This window comes from Pyrus communis, chromosome 13 (genome assembly GCF_041283825.1).
Source record: "Pyrus communis isolate YQ-2024b chromosome 13, ASM4128382v1, whole genome shotgun sequence".
NCBI classification, from domain to species: Eukaryota; Viridiplantae; Streptophyta; class Magnoliopsida; order Rosales; family Rosaceae; genus Pyrus; species Pyrus communis.
The window spans coordinates 19837711-19856563 of record NC_142577.1 but is presented as its reverse complement, the minus strand read 5'-3'; the positions used below and the strand labels follow the sequence as shown (position 1 = coordinate 19856563).

Sequence of the window (18853 nt, the reverse complement as noted above, 5' to 3'; positions counted from 1 at the left end):
TTACGGGTTAAAGCAAGCACCTCGAACATGGTATGCTGAAATTGATAAGTATTTTGCCAAGCCGAAAAGAGCCAAAGTGAGCCTACACTCTAAGTTTTGAAGAGAGGAGCTTCCATTCTCATTGTTTCCTTATATATGGATGACTTAGTCTTCACTGGAAATAGTCAAAGTTTATTACAGCAGTTCAAGAAAGATACGATGAGCACCTATGAGATGAGTGATCTGGGTTTGCTTCATTATTTCTTGGGAATTGAAGGGGGAGAAGACAAAGTTTACAGGCTAAAAAAGGCCCTTTACGGGTTAAAGCAAGCACCTCAAACGTGGTATGCTGAAATTGATAAGTATTTTACCAAGCGTGGTTTTGAAAATAGCCAAAGTGAGCCTACACTCTATCTTTTGAAGAGAGGAGCTTCCATTCTCATTGTTTCCTTATATATGGATGACTTAGTCTTCACTGGAAATGATCAAAGTTTGTTACAGCAGTTCAAGAAAGATATGATGAGCACCTATGAGATGAGTGATCTGGGTTTGCTTCATTATTTCTTGGGAATTGAAGTTTCTCAAACCAAAAATGGGATATTTATTTCTCAAAAGAAATATGCAGAAAATCTGCTCAAGAAGTTCAATTTGTCTAATTGCAAAACAGTAGCTACTCCTTTGATGTCGAATGAAAAGATGAAGAAATGTAATGGTGCAAAGAAAGCTGATGCCACAAAGTATCAAAGTTTGATCGGTAGTCTTTTATATCTCACTGCCACTAGGCCGGATATCATGTTTGCTTCAAGTATGTTTTCAAGATACATGGAGGAACCAAGTCAGCTTCACTTTGGTGCCGGAAAAAGAGTGTTAAGGTATGTGCAGGGCACGGTTGACTATGGAATTATGTACAAGGCTGAAGCACGAAGTTCAAGGCTCATCGGGTACACCGATAGTGATTGGGTTGGATGTCTTGATGATATGAAAAGTACATCGGCCTACGTTTTCTATCTTGGCTCAAGGATATGTTCTTGGCGTATGAAGAAACAAAGTGTGGTGGCGCAATCATCTGCCGAAGCAGAGTATGTGGCAGCAGCAAAAGCAGCATCTTAAGCCGTATGGCTTCAAAGAATTCTTGAAGATATCAAAGAAAAGCAAGAAGGAGGCACTGTATTGTACTATGACAACAAGTCAGCCATTGCAATTGGAAAAAATCCAGTCAATCATGATCGTACAAGCACATGGCAGTCAAATATCATTTTGTCAAAGAAGCTGTTGAGAAGAAAGAAATTCAGTTTAAATATTGCCGAACGGATGAGCAGCTAGCGGACTTACTCACCAAGGCACTTCCGAAAGAAAAGTTTTGCTACCTCAGAGAGCTCATTGGAGTTGTGAAGAAAGTGCATTAAGGGGGAGTGTTGGAATTAATGCACTATCCTAAATGCTAAGACTCTAGACATTCCCAAGAACAATTATTCTAGAGTGATTGTATTAGAGTTCCTAGCCTATGTCTGTTAAGTTATCTAGGAAGAACTCTCTAGTACTTTGTATTCTCTTTATATAGCCTTTGGCATATCATTTTGTATCAAGAGAGTTACAATAAGAAGTAATACAACAGCTCTGCTGTAGCAACTCAGATTTCCCATAAACTTGTTAAGTATTTCCATCCCTCTACACTTCCTACATGCCAAGCTGAAATGAAAATGTTTCCTAAGTTCTAAGTAAATTCACAAATCACATACATACATATACTTGTGAAAGGACTTATATTACAAAAAAACAAAATATTTAGAGATATGCATCAAAACAAAAGAACCAACCGGTGCATGAGCTTTTCTCCAAACGAGAATAGAGGCATGGTCCCCATTAAAAGGGTCTCCGTTGAAGAAGTCTGGGAGCACAACAATGTGTTGTGCTAGGATAGCACCAAACCAATTAGAACCAACTCAAGCTAACCCACAGATAATATATCAAATGAAATGTAAGAACAAAATAAAAAAGACACTAAGATTTTAACGAGGTTTCTTAACAGTCAGTGTAACTAAAGTACATCATCGAAGCAGTAGGAGCTCATCCAATACTCCACTATCAACCAAATGGGAGTTTACAAAATGTTGGCAATCTCACAACCCAAACCCCAATACACCCAAAAACTCTCACTCACAAAAGAAACAAATAGAGAAAAAAAATATAGTGAATAATTTCTTCTTTATACAAAGCTCAAAACTATTACAACAAATATAACTTTAATTTAGTGAGTGCTAACCAAATGAGATGAGCACACTCTTTTTTCGTTCTTTTCTTGCTGCTCTGCTGCTGCAATTCTGCTCAAACAAAAGGTAGCAGATGCTGCCAATTAAAACCCAAGGCCACCTCACGTGGCTCTCACATGGGCTAAATAAGGGCCCATTCAATTGGGCTGCTGGGAAACATAAAGGCCCGCTGAAAGTCGGCCACATGTTTAACACAATGAACCTAGCAGCTGCAATTTTGTCTACAAGCTTCCTTTTGAAGAGAAAGGCAGGTCGTATTAGTTAAACGTATATGACAATGTGACAATCTTGCAAAATTAATAGTGATATAGGTGAAAACCACAACCGTTCTTCAAAACAACAACTTCTGGTGTTGGAAACTAGAAGGGCCCGACCAACTATCATTTACAATTGTACAGAGCTGACGCTAAAAAATGGAAATGAGAAGAGAAGAGTAGTTAAACATATATGACAATCTTACGAAATTAATAGTTATACAGGTGAAAACCACTAACTGTTGTTCAAAACAAGAACTTCTGGTGTTGGAAACTAGAAGGACCAACTATCATTTATAATTGTACAGAGTTGATACTAAAAATACAGGTGGGGATTTTGAAAGCGTCACGAAAAGGGCATCAGAACAAGTATTTGATGTAAAATCTGATACAAAATGCAGTTACATTAGACCTATTATAGCCTTTTTTTTCCCCTTGAGGATTAATGTAACTTTGAGTATTTAATTTCAATAGTGTTCTCCAAGTCATCCAAGAAAAAGCGACTCGAAGAACTTATCTGCCAATCTATTCAAAACAAATGAATTAGCTGTAGAAAACAGATGTGGGAATGAGTCATACCTTGCCTATGGAGCTTCATACCCTGCATGGCCAAACAAAATGTAACATTAACAGGTGGTTTTCTGATAGAACAGCAATGCTATCAACTGTACAGCAGAGACATGGTTTGAAGGATCGAATATCGATTACGCAATTCGAATTCCCAATTGGAAGCAAACTGGGAAAGAAAGAACAACAATCATGCAAAAACAGAAGAAAGAAAGAAAAGAAATTGGGGAACAAGTAAATAGTTGATCAATTAATCAAACATATGCACAAAGCCAAAAGGAAAAGGAAAATGTCAAAACTGATTCCTCCATCAATTAATCAAACATATACAAGTGACAAAGATTTTAGATAGACGAGCCAGTAGCCCATTACTAACACACCATAACACAGATAGTAAGATATATACGACCTCGATATAATTAAAAGTAGAACCAGTCAACATATATCAGTTATCCGATGTGAGATCTTGCACCCATTAATTCACACAAGCTAAAAACCAGTACCCATTAAGCTAAAAACACACACAGACAACTGAAACTCACAAACTCAAATCATAAGCTGAACAAAAAGCGGAAACTTTAGATACAAGTAAAAAAAGAAAGACTTTTGGAGTGCCAGTGGTGGGTAAAGTACCAAAAGCATCATGGACGAGAAGAACGGAAAGCTTGGAGCCAGGGGAGCCAGCGACATAGGTATCGAAACCACCAAGCTTTTCGACGGGCCGGAGCCGCTGGACGGGTTCAGGGCTGGTGGATTTGAGCAACACTCAGAGCTTGCCATGACTTCTTTCTTTTTTTCTCTTATTAATTCACAAACGCAAACACACTCTAGTATTTATCAAATATAGCCAAATATTAGTCTTTAATTTTAAAAATGTCAATTTCTTATAAAATTTTTCAAATATATCCAAAATTTTACTTAAATAGACACAAATACTTTAAAATTTTAAAATCAAATAAACTAAAAAAATCAAAACCCTATATGATAAATTTGTGACGTCAAAACCTAAGAAATAATGGAGACATACTGAAGGCATCGTTGTTGGTTGTGTAGCCCTAAACGATGGTATAAATGGTTAATTTTTTTCATTTTTCCTCATCTATGATTTCTTTTTATTTTTTTAATGCATTCCATGTTTCAATCGGTATCTTTTTTTGGTTCTTTAGTTTCGCTGATTTTGGGAGAAATAGAAAATACTTAAATGTGTTTTCGTGGTTCTTTGCTATCGGTTTGTATGTGTTTGGGTACATTTTTATTTGTTCTCAAGTGTTTATGCAATGTAGTTTTTATGTAAATTGTCTAATCTCTACTAATTAATAAAACACCCATTATCAACCAACATCCTATGAAATTACCAGTTTAACCCTTTAATTAAAACAGAACATGAATAAGAAATGTGAGGCAGAAATATAATTTTATGCAACCAAATTTTGCTGTTTTTCTTTTTTCAAAGCCTCACTTACATGTAATCCTAACATATCTCTAATTAAAAAAAAAAAAAAAATTCACACTCTCACATTCTCTATCACTCTCTTCCTCTCTCCTTCTATTTCAAAAACAAAAATAAAAAAATTTCTCACACACTTTGTGTGTGCCCATATGCCAGTGTGTAACTTTAACATCATTGCTTATGTAGTTTTTATCCAAATTGCTTCTGTATTTGAACATAATTGCTTCCGTAGTTTTTATGCAAATTGCCTTTGTAGTTATGCAGCATACCAGTATCCACTTCTCTTACAAATCATTTGTCTGCAAATTGCTTTTGTGTGTAAAGAATTATCCTACCACCAATTATGCAAATGACACATGATAGGAGGGGAAAAAAAAAAGAATCCCATCATGTGAAGAAGAAAAATTGACTCGAAAGTGTTCAAATGATCATTATATATATATATATATATATATATATATATATATATATATATATATATGTTTTATGTTAATTCCTAGCTAGCTGGATAAGAACAAGAAATCTGGCCAAGTAAGATGTTGGTACCCCTTTGGTCTTTGTTTGACAAGGAAAATAAAAAAATGAGAAAAATATTGGTGGGAGCAACATTTGTGACATCCCACATCGTCCGGGGGAGCGATCCTTATATGTATATTCTCATCCCTACCTAGCACGAGGACTTTTGGGAGCTCACTGGCTTCGGGTTCCGTAGGAACTCCGAAGTTAAGCGAGAAGGGGGCTAGAGCAATCTGAGTTCCTAAAAACAAAACTGTGAGGGAATGGTAAGCCTAAAGCGGATAATATCATGCTACAGTGGTGGAGCGGGCCCGGTAAGTGATCCGCCCCGGGCCGGGATGTGACAATTTGGTATCAGAGCCTAACTCTGGCCGCGTGTGTGCCGACGAGGACGTCGGGCCCTTAAGGGGGGTGGATTGTGACATCCCACATCGCCCAGGGGAGCGATCCTTATATGTATATTCTCATCCCTACCTAGCACGAGGCCTTTTGGGAGCTTACTGGCTTCGGGTTCCGTAGAAACTCCGAAGTTAAGCGAGAAGGGGGCTAGAGCAATCCCATGATGGGTGACCCACTGGGAAGTTGCTCGTGAGTTCCTAAAAACAAAACCGTGAGGGAATGGTAACCCCAAAGTGAACAATATCATGCTACGGTAGTGGAGCGGGCCCAGGAAGTGATCCGCCTCGGGCCGGGATGTGACAACATTTGATTACAGTACAAGAAAGTTTTTAATCAACAACTATTCAGATATATTGAGAGTATTTATGTCTATTTAAATGAGATTTTAGAAACAATTAAAAGCTTTTATAAAAAATGACATTTTTGAAATTAAAAGTGAATTTTTTACTATTACTGATGAATTTCCAACACACTCTGTCAGTGTTTGATTGAGCTAGGACAGTTAAGGCTATATTTAAAGAGGGAAAATAATTCTTTGGTAAATAAAAAATAAGGAAATTTCGGAATTTGATATTTGTTATTTATTCAAGGGAGTTTCATGAAAAGGACTTAGGTTAAGTTTATTTTAACCAAAAACCAGATTATAATTTTATTTAATAAAAAAATCTTTAAATTTTAATGAAAAAGACACAATTTTAATAAATAAAAAGAAAAAGAATACTTGACGCGCCAGACTCGCGCTTCTATAACAAACATTATTTATGAAACTGAAAGATATTACACTATTTATTGATCTACTTTCATAAATAGTGCCTAGTTCTTGGTCCACTTTCATATATAATGTCTAGTACTTGGTCATGTTTCATAAATAGTGCTTAGTTACTTGGTCTAGTTTCATAAATAATGTATAATAATTGGTACAATTTCATAAATAGTGGTCTTGTTTCATAAATATTGCCTAGTTATTAGTTCACCTTCATATATAGTGCCTAGTTCTTGATCATGTTTCATAAATAGTGTTTACTTATTAGTCAAGTTTTATAAATAATGTCTCATTCTTAGTTCAGATTCTTAAGGTTTGAAACTTAGAACCTGTTTGGTCCTGTAAAAGCATCAATTGCGCCGAAAACAATGAGCCTAGAAGTGATCATTTAAATCAAAACCTTGAGAAGATTATGTTCTCAGTAATTATATTTAAATTTTTTTTTAATTACCATATTAAAATTCCCTCACATTTTTTACATACCTACAATAATTAAAGGTAGCTCTCCATCCAATTTCTTGAGCTTGGGTGTCATCTTGAAGAAATTTTTCCCTGTGCCCGTAACATAAGTAGTACATCACGTGTTATTATGTAGTTAGTGGGAAATTTTATTTTTTATGTTATTAGCACAAAAATCTTACCACTTATATAAAGATATATTTAATATCGTATTTTAGACATATTAAAAAAAATATCTTGTTATCTTGATTACTATTAGAAAACAACACTATAAAAATAAAACTGGGAGGAGAAAATGGCAAGTGATGTGCAAGGCAGACAAATGAACATAGGAAATAGAGTGAGTGAAGAGTTAAAAAAACAAAAGAAATAGATGTAGTGATTTAAAAAAAAAAAACAAAAGAAATGGTTCTAATGATTTAAAAAATACAAGAGAAATGCAAGTGATGATTAAAAAAGCAAGAAGTTGCGATGGTTGTTTTGTCAAATCCCCCGACGTGGTTTCCACCAAAGAAAACATTGGGCACAGTGCACTGGTCGGTCCACTCACGCGCGTATGGTAAGTTTGTTTTTGTTTTTTTTTTTTTAATTTTTCTTATCTTTATCATTAAATAAAATTATTAAATTCTTTTTTTTTTAAATTTAAAAATTTTAAATTTTTTTCATTAGTTTTTTTTATTCAATTCTTTATTTGTGAGATGATGGGAGGAATGACCTAATTTTTTCATTAGTTTTTTTTTATTCAATTCTTTATTTGTGAGATGACGGGAGGAATGACCTAAGCCTAATGCTAAAAGTTCAGGAGAACAACTAATTGCTGCACTAGTCCAAGAGTCCAGGGCCATGGCACACCAAACCCAGTACACTGAGACAGTCGACTAACTTGTATTGTTGCGTGCTAATTAATTACTAGTATTTCGCAATTATTTAGAAAGGAATTTTGTATTACAGAAAATCACGTAATGTGGGGTTCTATTTTAATAATTGGTTTAAAATAATAAAATTTATTTATTTATGATACACTAATCAATATCATCAAACGTTTGAACATGAATTATACCACTCAACAAATTTCAAACCTTAAAGCATCACATTATTCTCAAACATGTACTCTTCCAAGCGATAAATTTTACATACAAATATTGGCACTTAAAAGTGCAGGCATTGTTCTTATTCATAGTAAATAGAATGCGGTTGGTACGATAGGGTTCAAATTATTCTTGTTATTACAATAGAACGTTTCACAGTAATGACGGTACCATTCACTTGACATAGTTTTGGAGCCACTCCAACAAGTCTTGATGAGCCTCCTCAGCAGCCTTACAAGCTGCTTCATCTTCATCGTTGTACCTAGTGGTCCACCCGTGTTCCACTTTTGGAAATATCTTCACATGGCTTTTGATCTGTGATTCCATAAACCAAACTGTCATTGCAAATACATAAACGCGAGACGTTGAAGAAATAGAGAGCCACATTAAGAAGGTAGAATATCTAAGCATAATATATAAGCCCTTGAACACCTTTGGTTTTGTAAGGGCAAGTTCGACCTATAATCCGTGACATATTTCTACCAATAACCCATGACAGAATGAGAACGACTAAACCCGAAGTCATCTCAAGGGCTAAAAGGATGTCCATGATTAAAATCAACAACTACATTGAAATCACTGAAAAGTGTTTGGATCAAGATATTTCCTACCTCAGGTTTTGCAGCTAAAGCCTCCTCAAATTGTTTCACGACTTCAGGTGGAGACAAATGATCAATCTCAGCGCCAAGTATTTGAGTGGGAACCTTAACCGCTGCAATTTAGCCCCAGGAATTTATCAATAAACACAGACCGAACCGTTTTTTATTTTTTCAATCTACACTTTCTTAGGGTAAATATTAGAAAACGTAGGTATGTGTTCGTTTAAATTGACACCTACACTAATTAGCTAAATATTTCTTGAAAATTAAATAGGGAAATCGTACCCTTGAAATCATCCACAGTGACAAATGCAGGATGACACATAGCAGCAGCTTGGATTAAGTCATGCTTTGAAAGTTCAACCACAACCTTGGCTGAAAACAGCACAAATGATTCAATGTCAACCGAAACATTTTCCCATAGGTTGGACTACTAAATTACGGCTGAGAAGAAATCCGAAACGAAACCAAAATTTAGAAATACGAGACATTCTATTAAACTGAAAAAGGAACTAAAAAATTATCAAGAGAAGAATCCATCAGGAGGGGAAAATGAGCTCACCCCCGAAACAGAGTCCTACAGCACCAACTGCAGAAATACCTTTACTTTTTAAAGCTTCAAGTAATGGTTTTGTATCTTCGAATGCTTTGTCCTGTTTAGAAGAGCGAAACATTTAACAATACTTCCACAATCAACAGTTGAGGTGGAAAAAAATCATATAAACTTTGAAAACATCAACAGTAATTCGACTTCCAAGCTGAAGCCACACGCATCTTCAACTTAAAACAGCCTCAAAACAGGAATTTCACATTATCTTAAACATTTTATGCGAATTCAAGAATCACGAAGGGATACTTGTAAAAGAATTCAATTATAATTAAAGGAACAATTTCTTGATCTCTACATGATAAGAGAACCAACCGGTTCATGATGTTTTAGCCAGCCAGGGAGAGCGTCAAATCCCTCCTCTCCGAGTTCAAAAGGGTCTCCGTAAAAGAAGTCAGGGACCACAACAAAAAAGCCAGCATCTGCAAATTTGTCTGCCAGCTTCCTTCAAAACAGAAGGCAGGTGGTGTTAGTTGAAGGGTACATGAGATTATGAAAACACGCAAATGATATTGTGATTGATCAAGTGACTAACACAACTGTGCTTCGAATTTTTTTTTTTATTTTTTTTTTATGATGTTGAGAACTAGAAGGATAATCTATCTTTCCAGACACTGACGGATCCAGAAATCTAGACTAGAAGGGGCCTTTAAGCCATACAAAAATAATTAAACAAAGTAATTGCAATTTGAATGGGAGAAAAATTAAAGGTTTTGTTTTTTGTATTGGAATGAAAAATTTTAATCAAATAAGAGTTAAATTTTTAGTATTGAAATGATTAGTATATCATAAGAACAAAACTTGTTTATGAGCTTTGATAAATAAAAGATTAACACGTTAGATTCGAACAAAAATTTTTAGTCAAGACTTAAAACCCGATCTTGTTCTAGACCGTCTTAGTCTTGTTTTACCCCTTGTTTTATATTAACTGTCTAAAACAGTGGATATGGTTTTTATATGGTAAAACATAAGGCTAATTATTACAAAAAAAAAAGTGGGTTTGGTTTTAATATGGTAAACAGAAGGCAAATTATGAAGGTTTTTTTTTTTTCTTCAGTTCTCTGAAATGCAATTCAGAGAACTAATCCATCACACCGTTGCAACACAGACAAAGTAGCTGTAGAAAAACGGATATGCAACAAGTCATACCTCAATTTTGGAGCATCATATCCTGCACAAACAATAAACATGTTAAAATAACAAGTGGTTTGCTGATACAACGTCATAGACTCAGGAAGCAATTTTATACAACTGATCGAAAATCAGTTATTTCCCGCGATCGTGGAAGGAACAGAAACAGACGAAAGAAACACACAAAAAGGCAAACAAACTATGCTCTCATATGACATACAGTTACAAATATCCTCAGTCAACCAAAACAAACTATGCTCTGATATGACCTAAGTGAACACAGCTGAGGCTAGATTATCATCAGTCAACCAAAACATATTTATAGCACCTATTAACATAATAGTTAAGTATCAAACTTGTCTAGTAAATATACTGTAGTATCGGTGACATAACACCAATTATACACTCCAAAAATCTATACCCTATAAACAAAAACCATACACAGGCCAATCAAAACACAATAAATAAACATAACCCATGTCAGAAAATGAAAAAAAAAATTGCAGAAATTACTGAACCAAATTAAAAAGCAGAGATTTTTGAAGTTGTGGGAGTTGAGAAAGAACCAAAAATATCAGAGAGGAGAAGAACGGCGAGCTTGGAGTCAGGGGAGCCGACAAGATAGGCGTCGAGACCGCCGAACTTCTCGACGTGGCCGGAGCCACTCGATGGGTTCAGGGTTGGTGGGTGGGAGCAGCACTGAGGGCCTGACATTTTTGTTTTTGCTTCTCTGAAACAAGCACACAGTCTGCTTATGTAATCAAATAATTGAGAGTTTAGTTGAGTTGAGTTGACTCGTTAACTAATTGATTAGAAGGAAAGGTTAGGATTGGGAGAGGGAGAGGAACTCTAGTTAACATGCATTAAACATTGACCCTCCTTCTTTTCAATAATTACGATCCGATTTTACTCAAATTTAGAGAGTGGCTATAATATTACATTCACCTTATTCCCACAACCACAACTATGGAATCGCATCCAAACTTGACAGCTTTTGATGACTCTGACAAATGGACTACCAACACCATGACTTTGACAAATGAACTCCCAAACCAACGCCACTGAATAAGATTTACAATTTCATTGTAACACAAACATCTGTTAGTATCAAATTAAACTTTAAACATCAATTTGTTGTAGATTTACCAATTAGTACTATAGAATGACAATATTTTTTATATTCTTAATCGAAGATCTTAAATTTAGCTCATATAAATGATGAGAAAGTATTGTATTTATAGGCTTTAATATCAAAATGGTTCATGTGTTTTAACCTAACGGTCAATCTGGTCCCCGTTCTTTCAATTTGACCAAATTGGTCCCCTCCATTAGCTAATTTTCCATTAAAAGACTGTTAAATTGAGATAAAAATATAATTCAACGGTAAACCCATTAATGCGCATGAGATCAGATGATCGACAACGACACTTCAAAAATATTTCACGCTAGATAGTCTTGAGGACATCTTATTGTTGAATTGCAAATCGGATAATGTTAGGGAGATCAAAATTTTAAACTAAATTTTGTAAATTAAATGATTGGATTGTTGATGATTAGATATTAACATGCTTATTTTTTATTAGTGACACATCATTTAGTTTAAAATTTTAGTTTGCCTAATAATATTTAGGACAATTATCTTGGAAAATAAACCAAGGATTTGAAAGATCACAGTCCTCTTGCGTTGCGTTCTGCCACTCTCCATCGCAAGGGTAATTGTGCCGAGGTCGAGTCTTTGAGTTTGAAAGGCTTTTGAGAATTTTTTGCTAACAGTTTGTTGACACCTTGTTCACTTTCTGTAGTAGTGGAACTATATTTGTTCTCATTCGCATAAATTTGATCTCATGTACATCCTGTCTGCACAAAGAAATCAAAGACGTGATATATAACTACATCAAGGTCACCAAAAAACCAATTTGAAATTGAACCTTGGAGATCACCAAGAAAACATTTATGAGGCGTCATCATCGATCATTTGATTTCGCATGGGTTTAATAGGTTATAGTGAAATTATATTTTTGTCTTCTCATGTACAAGGTACAAGTCGATCTTAACGGTGCTTTAAAAATTGTCTAAAATTAGCTGACAAAGATAAACACAAGGATCAATTTGGTTAAATTGAAAACATGGCACTGATAAGGTAAACACAAGGACTATTTTGGCATTTAAGCCATATTTATTTGAGTTCAACACCTACTTAGTGTATGTCCCATTGTGAGACCTAACTTCTCCTCTTTTTAGCAAGGGCGAAGCTACAGCAGAGAGCAGAGCAAAGAGGGGTGCCCATCGAAAATCCTCATGAAGAGCGAGGAATCCGCCCTTCAAAACCTCCCTGGAAAGTGTTAAATGAAATGCTTGAATGAAGGATGCTAACGATGTTGCTGCGCTGCGTGCGCCATTTTTTTTTTTCATCCAGTTATTTTATAATTCGGAATCAAAGTTTTATTTCTGCTTTTTTTTTTCTTTTTTTTCTTTTTTTTTTTAAATCAGAGAATACAAAATCTGCATTTTTTGCAGCTTTGATTCCAACGAAGAAGATATCAGGAAGAATAAGAGGGTTTCTCTCTCTCTACCATTCCCACTCACGTGACCTCCTTAACTTTTAATTACGTAATGGTAATATACTATAAAAAACAGTGCTTGAGAGTCCATTATCTTCCTTCGAATATTTTGGTTCCTACCAATCCTCGTTTGAATATTCTGGATGGTTCTCATCAAATGAGGTCACTTAGCTAAATGAAATAGTGATTAATCTTTCTGCAAACCATGGACTTAGACTTTGAATAGTTGTCTTCTTTTTTGGGACATTTTATCCTTCTAAATTTTGCCCTCTTCTTTACAATTCATGACTTCACCATTATTTTTTAAAATATTGTTGTATAAATGAATAAATACATCGTCGCGGACCTAAGGTTTTCGAATTCAAATTCATATTGAATTGGTTGATAACTATTCATTTTAGTTTTTATTTTAATTTTTTCTCGATAGAGAGAATTTATAAAGAAATTGAGAAGTACAATGGACGAGGGTGGAGAAAGAGTATGGAAGGGGAGATGACGAAGAATGTTTGAAACAAAAACTAGGAAAGTAAAACCAACTAAATTTATTGTTCCATCAACATGCGTCTACCTTTTACTCATCCCTCTTTTTCTCCTTTCTTCCTAACAAAAAAGTGAAAACTACAACTAAAACCGAAATGGTTATGTATCGGAAACAAATTTACGACGCTTACAAAATTCTCATTTTTGGTGGGAGGCATAACCATATGGCGTCCCCAACTAGTATACTTATATGACAACAAAATGGTGTCCGAGGTTCTTCCGGGTTATATGGAGGACGCCGGTCCAGTCCAGTTCAAACTACAAAACTTTACAAAGAAATACTGGTACATAAAACTCCCAGAGGCATTATTTAATCACTACTAATAGAGAGCAGCTGATAAGATAAGGAAAACCACTACGCTGACAACGTCACTCCCTTGACATGCTTTAAGAACCACTCCAACAAATCTTGATGAGCCTCCTCGGCAGATTTACAAGCTGCTTTGTCTTCGACGTTGTACCTCACCGTCCACCCGTGTGACACTTTCGGGAATATCTTCACATGGCTCTTAACCTGTGATTCCACAAAACCAACAATCGTTTCAACAATTTCGAAAGTTTACCACTACAAGATACCACAGTAGTGAACGCAAACGTGAAAGGGACTGTTTTTGGTGTTGTTCTATCATTTCTTCGAAAAGAACAAAATTAAAACGTTTTCGAAAATCATATCTCAGCATTGGTATATGAGTTCTCGGGCACCCTTCCCTTATAAGTTGTTTTTGCAAGGGCAAGTTACCTATAAGTATTAAGCCATGCCATGCCATGCACAATTACATGTCATAATATGATAATAAGAAATACAAAGTTCGCAAGGCATCTCAACTTGGAAATGTCGATGATTAGAATAAACAAACAAAGGCACAAAGTATTGAAGATGAAGGATGTTCCTACCTCATTTGCAGTTAAAACCTCTTCAAACTGTTTCACGAGTTGAGGCGGGGACATCTGATCAATCTCAGCTCCAAGTATAGAAATCGGAACCTTAACCTCTGAAAGTAGTTCCAGGAATAGATCACAGAATGAGTGTGAGGCTAATTATTTATTTTTTCCGTTCCAATAATGGTGTCTAAGCAGATATTTTCTGAATATTAATACAGATATCTTACTTTTGATATCATCCGCAGTGACAAATGAAGGATGACACAGAACAGCAGCTTGGATTAAGGCGTGCTTTGCAAGTTCAACCACAACCTTGGCTGAAAACAGCGCAAATAATTCAACGTCAACCGACAAAGCAACAAATAAAAGTAAATAGATGCAAGGAAAAATGAAATAGAGCAACAAAGATGTTAACGAGAAAGGAAAATGAAGTCACCTCCCCAACAGAAGCCAGCAGCCCCGATTGCAGAAACACCTTTGCTTTTTAGAGCTTCAAGAACTGGCTTTGCATCTTCAAATGCCTTGTCCTATCAATCCAAAAATACGATTCAGAAGCTAACAATACTTGAACATATCCAAATTGCAAAGTAACTTTTATAACACCCCAATGCTAGGGCTCGTATTTTTTCATTGCCACAGAAGGTGGAATCAGCGTAGCAGTGAACAACCATAAAGTTTTTAACATAACAACAGTCATGGGACTGCCAAGCTGAACCCACACATATAAACATCTGAGATTTCTTGTAGAAGTACTTCGATCAATCATTAACGAAACAAAATGGATAACGGATATGCATAAGTAGACAATGACAAAAGAACCAACCGGTCCGTGATCTTTTATCCAAACAGGAAGAGGTCTATTGGCATCTTCAGGCACATAAGGGTCTTTGTTCAAGAAGTCGGGGACCACAACGAAGAACCCAGCAGCTGCAACTTTGTCAGCAAGCTTCCTTTACAATGGAAGGCAGGTGGCATTAAGTAAAGGATATTATGGGAACACGGTAACTATACAGTGATTCAACACACAGTTGTTCTTCGATGAAAATCTCTGATGTCAGTAATTGGCATGTGAAATTTAAGCCTTCCATAGATTTTAGAGTGAACAATCTAAAAATATAGGTCTGGATCTTCAAACCATCAGAAAGGGTCATTAAAAAGGCAGGGTATCCTACAATCCGAAACTATTGGTTGTAAAAACCTTTGAAAAATAAGTTAGACATAGATTACAGACCTACTGTAACTTTTATTCTTCTTCCTTAACGATTGTACTTTTAAAGTAAATTATTCATCAAACTTAACCAGCAAGGGTAACTGAAGGCCCCGAGTCAGTATCCGAAATCGAAAAAAGGACAGCATAAAAAGCTCAGATTCAAGAAAAAGCGATTCTTAGAACTAATCTAGCACATTAACGACTGAAAATAAAATTAGCTGTCGAAAAACCGATAAGAGAGTAGTCATCATACCTCAAGTTTGGAGCTTCAAATCCTGCATGACAAATCAAACATGTACCGTTACAAAGCAGTTACAAAATGCACACTTTCACCTAAAACTGAACATCACATAAGCTAGATTATCATATGAAGAAAAAGAGAGGTTTTTGAAGTGGTGGGGAAGTTACCAAAAATGTCAGAGACGAGAAGGACGGCGAGCTTGGAGTCAGGGGAGCCAGTGACATAGGAGTCGAGACCGCCGAGCTTTTCGACATGGCCGGTGCCGCTGGAAGGGTTGAGGGTCGGATGGTTTGAGCAGCACTGAGGGCCTGACATTCTTTCTTCTCCTGTGAGTCACAGAAACCGTTTGCAACTACTTAAAGTAGCTATAGGATGGTTCGGGAAGCTAAAAAGGTGTGACCACAATTCTGAAATCATCTATGCGTTGCGTTACGTAGCTTGCTTTACACGCCATACATAGAAGAGTTTAGAAGAACTTATTGATTGAAAAGGTCTGAGACGTGCCACTTTTCATTCTTTTATTTGCATCATCTCAAACGTCACCTATTTTGGAAGTATACGTGTGTTGCGTAACCTCAAACGTCACCACAATATTGGAAGTATTTTGAACATTTTGAAGTATATTTGCATCATCTCAAAACAGCATTAGATGTACATGTGTTGTATTACTGTTACACTAGATAGTTTAGAAGTACATTTTGACTAGTTGTATTTAACAGACACAGTGTCATGACACGTTTTTTTGTCAATAATATTTTAATTTTGTCTGTCACATAAATTGTTAACGTGCTGATGTAACAATGTACATTCTAATAATTTACTCATTAGAATATAAAAATTAAGCCATATGCTTTTCATGATCCGGGTGGTGAGACCGTTATTTTAAGTGACCCATGTGATGAAAAAGTTGTTAATCATAACTCTGTGGTCAAGTCCGTTAGCAATATCAATTCAATTAGTAATTTTCAATCTTCGTTAAGATATAGGGGGTAAAAATGTCCTTCACCCCATTAGTCATCTCATCCAATCACAAGTCATCATAATGACATATGTTATTTTTATTTATTTAGAACTAAATAATAAATTAATAAACTGATATTTCCCCCATCCCGATCTTTCTCGTCTTTTGATTCTCATGGAAGGAATAAAATTGGTAGCTAGGGAAGGAGTTTTCTAGAATCAAAACCTCCTCATCCCCTATAACTTTCGTAACCAATGGCGACTAATAGAGAGATTGAACGATATTGTGCATCAACAGGCTAACAACTGATCGAGTCCTGTTAGTGCAGCAAGACAGTCAGTTGTGCATGGTTTGTACATCTACTATTAAGGATACTTTTGTAAATGACTCAGTTGATGATAAAACTTAGAGTTGTCAGTTTGTTGAGATAGTTGTAATAGGTGGTTAATTAGTTGGAATGTAATAGTTATTTAGTGAGTGTGAAAGGTTGTATACAACAATCCATGTAATAGTTATTTAGTGAGTATGAAAGGTTGTACATATACAACTATCCTCATCAACACCATATATCAAATCCTCATCAACTCCATATATCAAAATCCTCATCAACTCCATATATCAAAGTCTTCTCAGATGATGATTGGGCATGATGTACTCTTGACTTAAAATCCATTGGAGGTTATTGCATTTTTCTGGGTTCTTCTATCATTAGCTGGAGTGCTAAGAAACAACCGATTGTTGCTTGTTCTTCAACAGAGTCAGAATATTGATCTCCTGCTAATACTGTTGCAGAAATCAAATGGATATGTCAACTACTTGTGGATATTGGCTTCTAACTTCCCTACACTCCTCAACTTTGGTTTGATAATATATCAGCCATTTCCCTAACTAAAAATCCTCTATGTCATGCCAGGACAAATCACGATGTGATCGATTAACATTGTAAGAATTGCAGAAAATGCAGAAGAAATGTAACAAAAATGCAGAAGAAGTTTTAGCAAGAGAGAGCTTGAGAGCTTTTGTGAATTGATCTTTCTTGATTACCAAGTAACTTTTACAAAGGGTCTTTTCTACTACACTATCACAAAGCTTACTTATTAAGCTAATACAATGTGTAACCTCCTTATTTCAACAAACCACACTTCTAACAATCGCCAACTCTAACAACTTTTGTATAACAACCCTTCTTATCCATTGACATGTGGCATGATCTTAACCATTGTTTCCTTTTCACTTGGATCACTAGCTTTGATATTCTTACTTCCCCCCCCCCCTCAAGTTCATTCTTCATGGAACTAAGCATGATATTGTTGCAGTGTTGATAAAACAATGATGAAGACAAGCCTTTAGTTAGAATATCTACAAATTGTTCAGCAGAAGACACATATTGGACATGAAGGTCACCTCTTGTTACCCTTTCTCGAACAAAATGATAGTCAATTTCGATATCTTTTGACTTAGAATGAAACATTGGATTTGTAGACAAAGCTATAGCTAAGATGTTATCACAATAAAGCATTGGAGACATGAGAAGTGGAAGGTGTAGATCACAAAAAGGGATCATAAAAAGGCTACCTTATTTTGGCAAGTTCAGCTGTTGTAATTGCTAATGCACGATATTCAGCTTCAGTTGATGAACATGATACTGTATGTTGCTTCTTTGAAGCCCAAGATATATGATTGGAACCTAAAAACACAACAAAACCAAAAATAGACATTCTATTATTAGGATCACCTGCCCAATCAGCATTACTATAAGCCTAAAGATGAATTGGTCTTGGTTTAAAGTGTATACCATAATCTGAAGTGCCTTTGAGGTACCTGAGAATCCTTTTAACAACTACACCATGAGATTCCATTGGATTATGCATGAATTGACATGCTTGATTGACAACAAAAGCTATGTCAGATCTTGTGAAGGTAAGATATTATGGTGCATCCACAATGATTTTATATTGCTCAAGGCTATGATAGGGTTTTCAATCATCTTTCAATAGCCTGTGATATCACAAGCATGGTGTAGGACAAGGTTTGCTCCTTCCTACAAATCAACTTTATCGATTAACTCTGAGATGTACTTGGCTTGAGACATAAAAATCCCTTCTTGTCTATAGCTGATTTGTAATCCCAAAAAATAATTCAATTGACCCAAGTCTTCCATATCAAACTCTACAGTGAGATGTTTAATAACTGTTGATATGAGTTGTAGACTACAGCTTGTTAAAATCACATCATCTACATATAACAATAACACCATAATACCAAGTGATGAGTGCTTGACAAATAAAGATGGATCAGCCTGTGAACTCTGAAATCCCAATCCAGGTAAAAAGCTTGTAAATATGTCATTCCATGCTCTAGGGGCCTGCTTGAGCC

At 35.6% G+C, this 18853-nt stretch overlaps 2 protein-coding genes and 2 long non-coding RNA genes across 4 annotated transcripts; all 4 read right to left on the bottom strand.

The window, feature by feature from the left end:
• Positions 1–1981: 1981 nt before the first annotated feature.
• LOC148691908 (uncharacterized) lies at positions 1982–3875 on the bottom strand. The gene is made up of 2 exons (XR_015955332.1): positions 3704–3875; positions 1982–3104 (listed from the first exon to the last, which is right to left on the bottom strand). It is a non-coding gene; the product is annotated as an uncharacterized LOC148691908 (long non-coding RNA).
• Positions 3876–7728: 3853 nt separating this feature from the next.
• Positions 7729–10874, bottom strand: LOC137737011 (endo-1,3;1,4-beta-D-glucanase). Its single transcript, XM_068476353.2, has 7 exons — positions 10649–10874; positions 10101–10122; positions 9267–9396; positions 8907–8997; positions 8630–8719; positions 8357–8457; positions 7729–8060 (listed from the first exon to the last, which is right to left on the bottom strand). The coding sequence occupies exons 1-7, from the start codon at positions 10794–10796 to the stop codon at positions 7920–7922; spliced, it is 723 nt and encodes a 240-aa protein (XP_068332454.2). The 5' UTR covers positions 10797–10874; the 3' UTR covers positions 7729–7919.
• A 2450-nt stretch (positions 10875–13324) lies between these two features.
• LOC137737975 (endo-1,3;1,4-beta-D-glucanase-like) lies at positions 13325–15958 on the bottom strand. The gene is made up of 7 exons (XM_068477569.2): positions 15684–15958; positions 15529–15550; positions 14889–15015; positions 14502–14592; positions 14293–14382; positions 14078–14175; positions 13325–13697 (listed from the first exon to the last, which is right to left on the bottom strand). The coding sequence occupies exons 1-7, from the start codon at positions 15829–15831 to the stop codon at positions 13539–13541; spliced, it is 735 nt and encodes a 244-aa protein (XP_068333670.1). The 5' UTR covers positions 15832–15958; the 3' UTR covers positions 13325–13538.
• Positions 15959–17494: 1536 nt separating this feature from the next.
• Positions 17495–18163, bottom strand: LOC148691907 (uncharacterized). The gene is made up of 2 exons (XR_015954705.1): positions 18053–18163; positions 17495–17836 (listed from the first exon to the last, which is right to left on the bottom strand). It is a non-coding gene; the product is annotated as an uncharacterized LOC148691907 (long non-coding RNA).
• Between the last annotated feature and the right edge of the window lie 690 nt (positions 18164–18853).